This window comes from Cynoglossus semilaevis, chromosome 10 (assembly GCF_000523025.1).
Source record: "Cynoglossus semilaevis isolate Cse_v1.0 chromosome 10, Cse_v1.0, whole genome shotgun sequence".
In the NCBI taxonomy this organism is placed as follows: Eukaryota; Metazoa; Chordata; class Actinopteri; order Pleuronectiformes; family Cynoglossidae; genus Cynoglossus; species Cynoglossus semilaevis.
The window spans coordinates 741189-752063 of NC_024316.1; the positions used below are offsets into that span (position 1 = coordinate 741189).

The window sequence follows — 10875 nt, forward strand, 5'->3', positions numbered from 1 at the left end:
CACAATGACTACATCGGTTTTATTGTCCCGCAGAGGAGACACAACAATCCACTGTTCTCCTAATAATCCCTCCTACCCCCAGCTTTAATGAAACGGAGGATGAAGCAGATGAATGACAGAAGAGTCTGTGTGTGTGTTTGTGTGTGTGTTCATGCATGCGTGTGAGTGATGAATGCATGTGTGTGATAGTATCAGCAGCGTTCATGTGGAGAGATACTGATGAGAATGAGGAATGTTAACAGTGATGTTCTTGTCCATGCAGAACAGAACAACACACACGCACCCGCGCGTGCGCGCGCGCGCACACACACACACTTTGACAAAGACTGTGTTGAGGGAAGAGAGGAAATATTTTTGCTGGTTTTCTTTTGCAGCATTTCACATCAAGCCATCTCTGCAGCACTTTTAGTTTAGGAACTACGTAGACTTAGTTAACTGGCCTTCAATAACTCGGTTAAGTTAAATAGGCAGTAGTTGAAAAGGAAAAGGAAAAGCATAAATGTTAGCCATACATTGCGTTAACAACTGTTAACAATAGATAAAGATGAATTAGTCAAAACTATTCTGAAAGACATAAACCGAATGGGACTCAGACATTGTTTGTTGACACCGGTGTCTTTTTTTTTTTGGTCATTTCTGGAAATGATCAGAAAATGTGGAAATTTGTTTTTAAAAAACTGAAGGAACCTTTTTATTCCGTTTATCGCCATGAAAACTGTTTTTGTTAACTATTCCTTGTGAGCCCCGGGGTGAGTGTTTTATTAAGGGATGAAATGTTGCCATCTTCAGGCCAAAACGTGTATCAACATCAAGTACTTTTGTAAAGGTTTTTTTCTATTGGTTTTCCACAATTTACTTGGTAAATAAAAAGGAGATTTAATTTAAATAAAATGAGTTTCATGTTAAATTAAGGGGTTTTTTTTTCTCTTTTAAATTTAAAGTTTTCAAAATCTTTCATGCCATGTATGAAAACCTGGCCTAAAGGAGATCACAATTAATTGGCCCTATGCTAACACTTGTACTAAATCACCAATTTTGAAAGTCCTCAAAGACATTTAACACCAAGTCGAAGTTCTATCCTATTCATAATACTATACATTACAATAATATACCACATTTTCCTACTTTTTGAACTTTGGAACATTCCTTTTTCATTTAATTTATGATCCTACTGCTGGCTAATTATTAATTAGCATTTCCCTGCTGTATCTCTACTGTATATGTGACCATGTTTTTTTGCTCAATAATTTCTGGGTTTGGCTGCAGCATCTCTGTGACCCTGAAGGGGAAGAAGGTCAGCGATTGAATAAAAATAATGAACTGTCAGTCACACTGCTTTCTATGGTCAGTTTGTGTCATTGTCACACAGAAATTCTGTTTCAGTGCAATTTCAACCTCAATGTAGCCTCCACATACAACAGTCACCACACACTGTATTTGAGCAATTTATAGAATTGAAATGTATCCAATAGTGAATGCATAACAGTATACAATACTGCATGGATCTTTCCACGAAAAAATAAAACAACAACAACTATTACTAGGTACAAACATATGGTATTGTAAATATTAAAATACAAATATTTTACCTTGCTGTTTAACGTAATACATAAAAAAGATCTCCTAAACCGCTTAAAACAAACACAGAAAAGCTCAAAACCAATAAAACCAAAACAATAATTCTATAAACGCTGGTCAAAAACAGATCGGTTCTTTGGAACGGGCATTTATTTGCAGCGTTTGTCGCCCCCTCTCGTTCACGCCGTGAGAATTATATTTACAAAACAGTTCAAAAAAATATGAATTATCTATTACATAGAATATTGTATAAAATAAAGGAGGTAAAAATGTAATTTAATATAAAGAGATTATTATGAATAATTAAAATATGTTCTTGGTTATTTGTCATGAAACAAGTTCTTAAGGGAAAAATTCAACTTCAAATCTCTTCCGGTTTCTGTCTAGGCTTCGGACAGTAACATATATATATATATATATATATATATATATAAAACTTCACTTTAAAAAAACATGGTCTATTCTATTACATTATTTTAAATCAAACAATTGTAACCTTTATAATCAATTAACAATGTATTCATCACGTATTATGAACTTCACTGTCGTTTATCGTGTCAACAACACTCTCTTTCTCTCGAAGTATATATATATCCTTCTCCCCTTTGTCCTCCACCTCCTTTCTCCCCTCCTCTTTAACTCCCATTGCTTTTCTTTCGTTTTCGTTTCCCGGAAGAGTTGGATGTGAAAGTTTTGCTTCTTCTTTTGTCCAAATCTCATTTTCACTTTTAAAACGAACTTTTTTCCTTACACGCATGATCTACTTTGTGGGATTTCACTCCTATCCTGTGCTTCATTTCTATTCTGAGCGTTACCTTGTGTACCGGGTCTTTTCGTAAGGTTACAGGTAAGTGAACGCAAAAAAAAAAAAAAGAAAAGAGAAAGGACAACATCGCAACATACGTACAAATTTACGTCCGAATATATCTTTCATTAGGAAAGTATGAATGCGCGATGAATATAAAAAAAGATTTAAAAAAAAACAAACGTATAAGACATGCAAGCCTTAGTAAACTAGCTCAGTGAAAATACAGGAATATATAGGAAAAAAAATGTGTGTGTGTGTGTGTTTCTGTGTGTAGCCTCATGTCTACAGGACAGACAGTTGCTCCTCTACAACAGGAAGATCTCTTGGATTTACCTGGGAGACTGAGTGAGTCTGTTTGAGCACAAACACCAGTAGATTCTCTCTGATTCTTGCAGTCGTTAAATCACGTATATTATTATATTGTACCATTTCTCAAGTAAGTTCAAATCTGTTATTTTGTTTTTGCGGAAAAAAAAAAAAGAAGTGACATAATAAAAGTGAGAGAGTGAGTTTCATTTCTATCCTTTTCCTTTGTATTTATTTTATTTAAACGTTTAATGATTCGGTTATTTTCTACTTCTTTTACATATTCTGATTTTTTTTTTTTTTTTTTTTTACGTTGCATTAAACAGGGATAAATCCATGTCTGTGGGACAAAGAAGACGTGACTCACTGGCTCCACTGGGCTCACAAGGAATATTCCCTGAAACGACTGGAGAAGGGATGTTTCGAGATGAACGGTCGAGCCCTGTGTCTGCTCACCAAAGAGGATTTCAGACTCCGCAGCCCAAACTCGGGTAAAACTAAGGATCACATGGCCAAAAAACAAAGGTTTTATGTCTGAAATTTTTTTTTTATCTGATATGTTTTTTTTTTTCTTCTTTGTTGCACAGGGGATGTTCTGTATGAAATTCTTCAATGTGTAAAACATTACAGGAGCGGCCCTCTCAGTCCCACACAAAATGTCTCCGTTCCAAAAACTGTCCAGGGTCAGGGTCAGAATCCAGTCAGCTACCAGTTCAAGACTTCTAACATCATAATCAAACCCCAGCCGACAACAGTTGCAGACACGAAGGGTGAGTGAAGTTGGAAAGCTATTTTTAGATGTTATGGCGTGGCTGAATTAGGGACTACTGACCCCAAAAAAAAAAAAAAAAAACAAACAAAAAAAAAGCCTGGAACACAAAGGTTTTAAAGTAAAAATGAGCGGTGTACTTTAAACCATATATACAAGAAGATGGCAGATGAAATCAATGGGTTTTGCTGATGGGGACACAAAAGCCGCTGGTCCACTGCTCCCTCCTGTGGTCAGTTTTTGTCCTAACTTAAACCACTATTTTCATTTATTTTTTATTTTAACAGATAATAACAGATATTTTTACTTCCAGAGTTAGGTTTCAGGTAAGAAACTGTCAGTTCATGGTAGGTCTTGGTCGACTGAAGCCATGAAATTTCGACTAAAATCGACTAATTGCCGGTGCTACCTGGTAGCCTTGTCTGCCTAAGAATCATAAGGACTAGTAGTCTATTTGCTTTATATCAAATTGGTTTCGACCTAATTATTTTTGCACACTTGTGTCTTTTGTACGGAGCCCCTAAAGGGACATGGGGGGGGAAAGGGCGGGAAACGTATCTCGTGCGCACGAGAAAGTATATCTAAGACATTTTGCCACACATACATACTGGGTACTACATTAAAAAAAACGTACGGTTGGGAAATCTAAGATACCGGAAATGCATGCGTGATGTACTGTATATATGGTGAGCATTTAGTTAATGTAGGATACCTCAGTTCGACACAGGAGGGCACTGTTGCTGTTGTTGTTGTTGATCATCCTCATCCTTCATCCTCCTCATCCTTGTGAGAGTACGCATACTAATAACAATCGCGTCCACTGAGCCCAATATTTGTAAAATCCCAGCATGCCTCAAGCCAAGCATAAAGTACAATTCAACTGAATGAATCTGAATTTTATTTATAGACCGCATTTCATGCACAAACGCAAACTCAGTGAGCTTCACAGACATTACGTAATTACGTGAAAGTTGTCACGAAATACACTGGTCCATCTCCTATCGCAGTCGTTGAGATAGGAGGGCACAACAACAGTGCCCTCCTGTGTCGAACTGAGGTATCCTACATAGATATATGGTATATTTTACATTAAATGCTCACCATATATCTTAGATTTCCCAACCGTACGTTCTGTACATGATTGTTTGTTATTTTGATGTATTACCCTGTATGTATGTGTGTGGCAAAATGTCTTAGATATCGTTTCGTTTTTTTCTTTTTTCCCCCCACATGTCACTTTAGGGGCTCCGTACAAATCAGATCAAGAAGAGTGCAGAAAAGGAAATAAGTTGAAAAATGATTACGGGATGCTCTAAAAACACACCCCATTGGCACTTGGTACATTTCTCCGAATGAAATTACCAAGAAATATATATATATAGTTATATTGTTATATTGTTATATAACAACATAAAAAAAATCGACAAGTCGACTGGGAGATTACAGCCCTGGTTCAAAGTTTCAAAATCTATGACAGTGGATTTTATTTCAGACCAAACCTGTTTGTCTCAGTACATTACTGTTATATACTTCCTCCTAAGTCACGTGTACACAACGAGAACACATTGTGCAGGAACATACTGTATCTTTGTAACTAACGCTAATTTCTTCTGTCTCTTACTTATCACAAAACATGTTGCGGTAATAAAACGCTTCCTGGTCGTAAATATGACAAGAGTTTAGATCTATTTCAGAAGCCATAAAATAACGACACAATCCTCTTTTTCTTTCACTTTTGCTCTGACTTGCACTGCATTTCTGGCACTATTTCAGCGTTGTCAGCTGTTGTCAATATATTCTATTATTGTATTATTGTAAGGTTAAAAAAACAAACAAACAAAAAAAAAAACAACCCCAGAGTCTATATACATGTGGTTCATGCTGTTTAAAGTGTTTACTGTCCACTTGTCTGTCTCTCAGGTGTCTCTACCATGTCCCGCACTCAGACCCAAAGCTGCATTCAGGAGCCTCTGAATCTGTCCAACGGAGGCCCCCGCCAGAGCGATCTGCAAATAGCTGACGGTCGAATTCCAGGTTCAGATTTTTTTTTGTGTGTGTGTTATTACTTCATCTGAAAAAAACAAAAACAAAAAAACAACTAATTGACTGTCAGCTTTTTTTTTCTATCACTTTTCATTCATGCTAGATAAGGTGTTTTAGGAGTGGCCAATGTCATTAAAACTCACACACACACGGACAGGTCCATAAAGAGCAGACAAAGAAATAGGTTTAAAAAAAATAAAAAAAATTTTTTAAAAAAATATTCTGTAAATTTCCCTTACAAAAAATGAATAATTAAAATTAATTCGAAACTATAAAAAAATACAACAAAATATAATATTTACGTCTTTAGAGAGCAAACTTCTGTGGGATTACGTTTACCAACTGCTCTGTGACCAACGCTATCGGGACTACATTCGCTGGGAGGACCAGGACAGTCTGGTATTCAGGGTAGTCGACCCAAACGGGCTGGCCAAACTGTGGGGACGCCACAAGGTAAGGATTCAGGTGACCACCAGAGGTCAGTGTGATTTGGTGCGTTTGACAGGAAGTGATTGTTAGACCTCGCTCTCTTTCAATCATTTTGAGGCCTAGACACGAGCAATTAGGATAACCTGCCACCTGTCAATCATATGCTGTGTCCAAGCCTAGCGGCTGGTGACTCGATAGTGAATAATGTTTGCGTGTACGTGTTTGTTTGGATGACTATGTGTTTCATTTTGTGTTGATTTTAACAGAATAGAAAACACATGACGTATGAGAAAATGTCTCGCGCTCTGCGTCACTACTACAAACTCAACATCATCAAAAAAGAACAAGGACAAAAACTACTCTTCAGGTTGGTTTGTTTCGTTTCTTCTTCTTCTTCTGTCTGACTTAACTTGTCATTCTGGCTAACTTTTAGTTGCCTTTTTAATAACAACTAAATATTTACGTCCTCCGTTTCATCTTTAGATTCCTAAAACTTCCTCACGACATCAAGAAACTACAGCTGGATCTGCCGGAGTCGCCAGGATGCAGTCCACCTCGGGACCAGGATTTCCAAGAGACCAGTTTCACTGAGGAATACAGCCAAGACCGAATTGAGGTTTCTGCTGGTCGCATTTCCCCAAAACGTGCTCTAGATGGAGCTGTTGTCAGATAGAAACCGCCTTTACGCGTTCTACAAATAACTTTGAATTTTGTATTATTAAAAATATATAGATACGCCATATAGAAAAAGCATAGAGTTGGCAAATGAGTTTATTATTAGCTTCGAACACAAATGCTTAATTAAATGTATATGACGAAGAGGTTTCTGTGATATTTCTAAATATTGACAGGACATGAGCTAATTCGGAGATTTTTTTTTATTCCTAACTTGATCATCTTGTGTCTGCGTGTAAAAACAGTAAATAGTAAACATATAAAAAAAAATCGCTGGTTTATATTAAAGAGTTTTTTTTTCCTGTAATAATTTATTCTGTTAGAGTTAGACACCGAGTCAGTCGTGATCAGAGCAAACCCTTAAGAAAAGCCAAAACGGATATCACTTCATAACAATCACAACAATCGTCAAGTTTCAGCAAGAGGACACAATTAGTTTATTCTGTCAATGCCAAAAAAATAAAATAAAAAAATCTCCATGTTTAGAGAGGTACTTTTTGCCCAGCAAAGATCATAGTTTTATTCTTCTGTCTTTTTGTTTTTGTAGATTTTTATTCTATATAATGAACTAGCATGACATTTAGAAGGTGACAAAGGTGGAAAATTATAATTATAATTAAATATTATTATTATAAAATTAATTAATTATTACAATTTGGATTGCTTTCTATTTTTAAAAAAAACCCTAATTCTATATGATTTTTACATTCTAGTCTCTCAGTTAAACGGAGAATAAAAGCTAAAGGGACGTAACTTCAGTTCTGAAGAATGGGCTTAAGCAAAATCAAAGTTAAATAACGTGATAAATAAAATGATTGGTGTTTAGCCTTAAAGCTTCCCATTATTTCTGATTATATAAAATGTAGAATGTGTGTTTCCTGATGCCCTCAAATCAGCCACGCTCTTTTCTTCGGTTGGGGTAAAAGTGTTAATGCATCAGCTTGTTACTTTATTTCTCCGAAGAATCACATGTCACTGAAGTCAGGCTGAACTGCACCAAACCAAAATCATATTTTTATTTCAGGAATAGAAACATCAATACATCCATTGATAGAAAAAGGGAGAGAGAGAGAGAGACTAACACTGTGTCTAATCTACAGGTCTTTATTAACACTGTCATGTTTTCACCCTGGCTTTCTGTCAACATCAGCGGATGATATTTGTGCTAAAAACTCTCATCAGTTAAGCTACACAATGGCCTCTAGTGGCTTTACCTGTCGTTATGGTAACCAGGCTCCATCCATCTCCTTCTCTGGTTCTGGATTCATGGCTACATACCAGTTAGGAGTCACTCAGTGTTTCCTGACTTACGTTCCCTGGATCCTGAAAACGGCGCCGTATGTTCTGGGAGCTTCTGCTGGTTCTCTGGTGGCTGCAGTCATCGTCTGCGAAGTTAGTCCCAGTAAGTGAAACCAGAAATTACACTTAATCGGGGAAACTGTGACGATCTCTTAATCATCACTAACTTACAGCTGTTTGTCTACATATAAATGTCTTCATTCAAGTGAAAAAAAATAATTTTACCTGAGATTTTTATTCTCCCTGTTTCAGTTGCATGCAAAAAAAACCATCATCATTTCATTTAAAATCCTGTGAGACCAAATCTTACAAACATTCTGAAAAGTGAAAAAAGTTAAGATAAGCCAGATATTGATCAAATGTACTGCACATACTACTTCTGTGTATTTTTAAAAATGTACACAAGACATTTTTTTTTTAAATATTGGTGACAATTTTTTAATCAAAATTATTTCCTTATATTCTTAACAAAACACAAGTTGACATCGTTTAACATTCCAAACTAATAAAGTCTTTCTGTATTTTTTTTTTTTTTATAGTTCTGATCAGAGATGAAATCATTCACCATGCCAAAGAGATAAGGAAAATTCCTCTGGGCCCATTCAGTCCTTCCAGCAACATGTTCCATTGGCTACGGCGGGTTCTGACCAAATATCTTCCTGCCGACGCTCATGTGCTGGCCAATGGTCGGCTGGCCGTGGCCATGACTTGTCTATCTAATGGCAAACATGTGGTTAACACCGAGTATCAGAGCAGACACGAAGTTTTTCAGGTCGGTTTTTTTTGGCTCATTTTACTGACGTGAACAACGAAAACAAAAGATATGTGTTTAATAAGCGGTCCAGGAAACTGTGAAGCAGAGCAGAAATCAACAATCAACGACATTTTCCTAGTTCTTTGATTGACCGCATTTAATGGCACGGACTATTTAGCAAACCTTACCGTACCATAGAACGCTCTAGCCCTGGTGTACAAACATACCGTAATTCTGCTACTTTTTTCCACATGCTTTGAACAATGTGGCTTTAACAATCATGCGGCTAATTTATGGATTTTTGCGGGCTAACGAAGTTCATACCGCTAGTAATCAACGACTTTTCTGGTAGGCTAATGTGTGTTATACTAGTAGCGTATATCTGTCTGTGAATGGCTGTGTGCGTATATGCTCGTGAGGCGCGCGCGCGAGAGAACGGTAGTGAAAGTTGAGAGCAGTTTGAGCCCTGTCGTGTTGAAGTGTGAGTTGGTTATACAGGAGCTGTTAAAACTCTGTTTATGTTCTGTTGTGGTCGGTGGGGCTGATAATAAAGACCCCAACTTCCCTGTTTCTGTTCACCTCTGCTGCGGACAAGAACAAAGTGAAGGGAGTTAGCCCCGGGAGCTAATGTTAGCTTTAGCTCTGGAGCAGATCACTATGTCTCTCCTGTACATTCCAACTACGGTCGGGGCGTCGAAGCAGGAAAGAGCTAACATGTAGCTAGCCGTGTTACAGGCACTGTTCGGAAAAAACAAACAAACATTTATTTAATTAAAAGGGAAACATCTTCCTGTGTAAATATCCCATGTTACATCATGGACACCAGTGGCTTAAAGAAAAGTGTGTAAAATTATTATTTTTGTTTGTTTTTAAATTTAGTAGGGTGCAGTCACCACTGCCCCGTATGTTCAGGTGCGTTCACTACTCCGTAAATTACGGTACAAAGATGTTTTCAATCAAGTTAACTCTAGAAATATTCAGGTTTTGTAGTTAAAATGTTGTTTGTTTATTGGTTAATCATATTGGGAGGTCTGTATTTGTGACTTCAGCAGCTGCCTCTCTTCACAGTAAGGGTTCATATTTGTCTTCTGTATCTAAAAACTCTGTTTGACATACCTGGTTAGACCACTTACCTTCATCTGTTATTTAGGCTCTGCTGTGCAGCTGTTTTGTACCGGGCTACTGCGGTCTCCAACCGCCGTCCTTTAGAGGAGAGGTCAGTATTTTGTCCTTGGACTGAGTCTTTCTGTTATGATGAACTCTACATAACATGACGTGTGTACATGTGTCCCTGTCCTCTCAGTACTACATAGACGGAGGTTTCAGCAGCATGCAGCCTTTTCCTCCGGCACCCTGCAGCAGAGACACACTGACCGTGTCTCCGTTCTCCGGAGACACGGATATCTGTCCTGCAGACTCTCCCTGTCTCTGGGACATGGTGGTGAGTGGCTCGACACTGAAGGGTAACAGGGCCAACAGTGTGAGGATCATCAACGCTCTCTACCCTCTGGGCCTGGAGGTCAGTTGTCATGGCTGTGGATGAATAAGTCACATTCACTCTGATGCTGTCAATGGTGAAATCCACTTTGGTTCTGCTTGTTTCCGTCCAGACCCTGGAACAGGCTTTTGACAGAGGCTACAAAGACACCATTGACTTTTTGCTGCGCAACGGTGGGTTATGGATTCAATAAGGGACTTCATTTTCTGGTGAATACAAGTAAAGCTTTTTATTAGAGCCCGTTCAAAAGAATTTCAATTCTTAGTTGAATTTCAATAGATAGTTGTTGCTATTCCTGTCTCGAATTGTCTATGGGCTATATAGTAAGAGGTCTGGGATTAAAGAATATAAATTAATAATAATAATATATATGTATTATATATTCCTAAATATGATTAAAAAAAATATAATTTTTTTCTGTATTTTTCTGAAGCAGAAAGATAACAGCAGGTCAATGAATGTGTTTCACCCTATTTTTTTTTATTACTAAGCCAAAATGATGGAATTATTAATATGAAAAAAATTATAAATATAAATATAAATATACAAAAGTACAATAGACACCCCTGGACTACCTAAGGCGCTCGTGGGGTATGTTCTTAAAATAAAACTAGTCAACGAGAGGGTCAAAAATTGCACTGTTACTGTGCTTTTTGAATCAGTTATGATTAGTAATGATATTCAAATGGGTGCAGTGACGATGGTAAGAAGAGCGT

At 37.3% G+C, this 10875-nt stretch overlaps 2 protein-coding genes across 3 annotated transcripts in view; both read left to right on the forward strand.

Moving 5' to 3' along the window:
* Positions 1 to 2214: 2214 nt before the first annotated feature.
* On the forward strand, positions 2215 to 7068 carry etv7 (ETS variant transcription factor 7). 2 transcript variants are annotated; one of them, XM_008317911.2, is made up of 8 exons: positions 2215 to 2425; positions 2661 to 2731; positions 3019 to 3183; positions 3280 to 3462; positions 5382 to 5495; positions 5815 to 5957; positions 6200 to 6300; positions 6417 to 7068. In XM_008317911.2, the coding sequence occupies exons 2-8, from the start codon at positions 2665 to 2667 to the stop codon at positions 6604 to 6606; spliced, it is 963 nt and encodes a 320-aa protein (XP_008316133.1). In that variant the 5' UTR covers positions 2215 to 2425; positions 2661 to 2664; the 3' UTR covers positions 6607 to 7068. The 2 variants fall into 2 exon arrangements, with proteins under 2 accessions (XP_008316133.1, XP_016891138.1); XM_017035649.2 differs by lacking the exon at positions 2661 to 2731.
* A 193-nt stretch (positions 7069 to 7261) lies between these two features.
* Positions 7262 to 10875, forward strand: part of pnpla1 (patatin-like phospholipase domain containing 1) — a 5550-nt gene continuing 1936 nt past the window's right edge. The window contains exons 1-5 of the mRNA XM_008317910.3: positions 7262 to 8010; positions 8447 to 8679; positions 9812 to 9877; positions 9965 to 10180; positions 10272 to 10332. Of these exons, the coding sequence (XP_008316132.1) occupies positions 7803 to 8010; positions 8447 to 8679; positions 9812 to 9877; positions 9965 to 10180; positions 10272 to 10332 (784 nt within the window). The 5' untranslated portion in view covers positions 7262 to 7802. The remainder of the gene's footprint in view (positions 8011 to 8446; positions 8680 to 9811; positions 9878 to 9964; positions 10181 to 10271; positions 10333 to 10875) is intronic.

Excerpts from the sequence above, each read along its gene's own strand:
- etv7 (XM_008317911.2), top strand. The coding sequence starts at position 2,665 with ATGTCTACAGGACAGACAGTTGCTCCTCTACAACAGGAAGATCTCTTG. Across the intron at positions 2,732-3,018 it reads GGATTTACCTGGGAGACTGA|GGATAAATCCATGTCTGTGG; the intron begins GTGAGTCTGTTT and ends TGCATTAAACAG. Across the intron at positions 6,301-6,416 it reads GGACAAAAACTACTCTTCAG|ATTCCTAAAACTTCCTCACG; the intron begins GTTGGTTTGTTT and ends TTTCATCTTTAG.